The sequence below is a fragment of the Montipora foliosa genome, chromosome 7 (genome assembly GCF_036669935.1).
Source record: "Montipora foliosa isolate CH-2021 chromosome 7, ASM3666993v2, whole genome shotgun sequence".
NCBI lineage: Eukaryota > Metazoa > Cnidaria > Anthozoa > Scleractinia > Acroporidae > Montipora > Montipora foliosa.
The window spans coordinates 28,122,753-28,125,252 of NC_090875.1; the positions used below are offsets into that span (position 1 = coordinate 28,122,753).

The 2,500-nt window shown below is 42.2% G+C and overlaps 1 protein-coding gene across 2 annotated transcripts in view; it reads right to left on the reverse strand.

Annotated features, from left to right (window-relative positions):
- LOC138010583 (uncharacterized) overlaps positions 1-2,500 on the reverse strand; it is a 17,597-nt gene that overhangs the window by 5,369 nt on the left and 9,728 nt on the right. For both annotated transcript variants that reach the window (XM_068857561.1, XM_068857562.1), the window contains exon 4: positions 1-206. This exon is cut by the window's left edge and continues 150 nt beyond it. In XM_068857561.1, the coding sequence (XP_068713662.1) occupies positions 1-206 (206 nt within the window). The remainder of the gene's footprint in view (positions 207-2,500) is intronic.

A 2,500-nucleotide genomic window follows, 5' to 3' on the forward strand; every position in this document is an offset into this window, starting at 1 on the left:
TGTACCTGCAGTGGTTGGTTTGGTTGAGCTTGCATTGGTTGTTCCTCCCCAGGTTGTTCCTGCGGTGGTTGACTTTGTTGTCACGACAGGACCAGGGCAACAGCTACACACACATGTCTTTCTACAGTTATTGAGAACAAACTTGAAAGAAGTGCACAATTGCACATTGCTTGTGCAGTAGTTGTCAGTGTACACGTTACTGCAATCTGTGGGATAGAACAGTGATAAAATATTAACTCCACACAGTAACCCATGACCGGCAGCCTGCAACTCCCATACTGGGCCTATGTCACGGCATTTTTACAGAAACGATCTATTTTTAGACTACCTTTTCCGAAAAAAAAAAAACAAAGGCAGTTCCGGTTCGGTGACCCTATGACGTCTGGTTAGTTTCTTGTAATTGGTCATCGGGTTCCTGTGGGAGTCTCATTCGCGGGAAATTCAATCTAAAAATAAATAGGTCTGTGAAAACTCCGTGACACAAATACAATGGAGTTGTAGGCTCCGGGTTTAGGGTTCCTGCTCCACAACATGGCAGATATATTTTAAGCAAAAGTGATCATTTCAATTTGTGAAGAAACTTCAGCAATTACAGAGACGCCTGAAAGAAAATCCAGGCTATCTCTTGCACAATCACCTCTTACGGGGTATAAAGCTCTGGCCAAACTATCGAACAAAGTTGGATTCAACACTCCAACTTTGTTCGATCCAGCATTGTTCGACCGTTTGGCCGCCTATGTTGGCACTGTTTATGCGCTTATACATCGAGATGAAATAAAGTTTTATGCATGCATGTATGTTACCTTCGGCAGGGCGCATGCGTGCACTTTGTAATCTGCGACTCCAGTGCTTACCATATGACAGGTAAAATGAGTATTCTATTGAATATATAAGCCATCGAAATCTTACTTTAAATTGTAATGACAAGGGCGGTTTGGAGCTGTGAGTAGGCGTGGGATTTGTCTCATATGGTTTAGGGGCCGACATATCCCTCCCTCAATGCCGTACCGGGAGGCGAGGTCGGTAGCAGAAAGCAGCGAAGGGCTAACTGCGTCCAAAAGCAATCGCACGGGCCGAAATCCCGGGATGACTCGTTTGGTACGACGCTCCAGCGCCACGTCTGGAGGTACTGCATATTTTTCTCGTCTCGTCTTCAAACATTCCGTCAGCGCATGCGTGCGTAAATGTTCAGCCACTCCGATACCTACAATACTAGACATATTTAGTTGGAACACTTAGCCAATGGTCAGAATCATCGTGTTACAAGATCGTATTTTATACCACATCCCCCTTCCCCCAATTCAATGTTGTGTGAGAATTTTTCGGGCGACTACTAGTAGTTGTGGAAATCAACATTGGAGGAAGGGGGAAACGGGGATGGGTGTTCCAACAAATGTGACGAGTATTGTAGGTTAAATTGGTGATCCACTTTGACCTAAATTGAATACGCACTCTACCTAATCAACCCCCTATAAAAGGATTGAAAACACCATGATATACCGTCCCTCAAGCTCTGTATTACTACTACTCATCTCACCACATCTTCTTAATGTTTCGTATCATCTTATCGGTTTAATTTCTGTATTGATACAACTACCCATTCAATCTCAACATTACAACATAGTAAGTAAACAAAGAACTCTACTCTTCACTTACTGGTACTCGAAAACTTTAAACTTATAAAACAAAATAATCAATTTGTAGGTCGAAGGGGGCCCGACCTACAAAACATGATGTTACAAGAATCTATGTATACACTATTAAAACGATGAGAATTATACAATACAATTGGTCAAAACATTTAACAGATCATAATATCCTTAAGAGGGTCTAATCAATTATCATTACTGAATTAAATGTCAGTATCATCTCTCTGGCGCACAGCAGAAGGAATGAATGCGTCAGCGAATCTCTTGGTTCGGCATTTAAAAATTGGGAATGTTCTTGGATTCCTGAGACGGTAGTGATGTGTTTTCTTTTCAGGTAGTACACAGTTCAGCTCATCGGTAGGTCCAAGAGCAGATTTGTATAGGACCCTCCAGATCCATAGGCCTGTGTCTTCACCGCTACACTACAACGATAAACATGCTCCACCCAACAGAGCTCTTTTCATTGTTTACTTTTGTAAAATAAGTCAATTGATATCCATGTGTAAACCAAAGCTAATCCTAACCTGCCCCTAATTTTTCTCAGTTAGGCTTAATTTAGGTTTCAACCAATTCAACCTAGGTGAAATGAGGATCACCAATTTAACCTAGTTAAAAACGGATTCAACCTGAAAACGGATTTACCGGCAACATTTGAATAGGGGGGTTTTTTATGCGTCTGTGCCGTAGTGATAGTTTTCGCTGATGTGCACTGTACCAAGGCGTTCTTATGAACAGGTACGTGCCGCTACCAAATTGACTTTTAATGTTCTTGTGAGCCCGTGCTTCTCCGCTCCCAAACGCACTTTGTGCTCGTTGTCTAGGCTCTGAAAGCATTCAGTCTTGTACTCTTG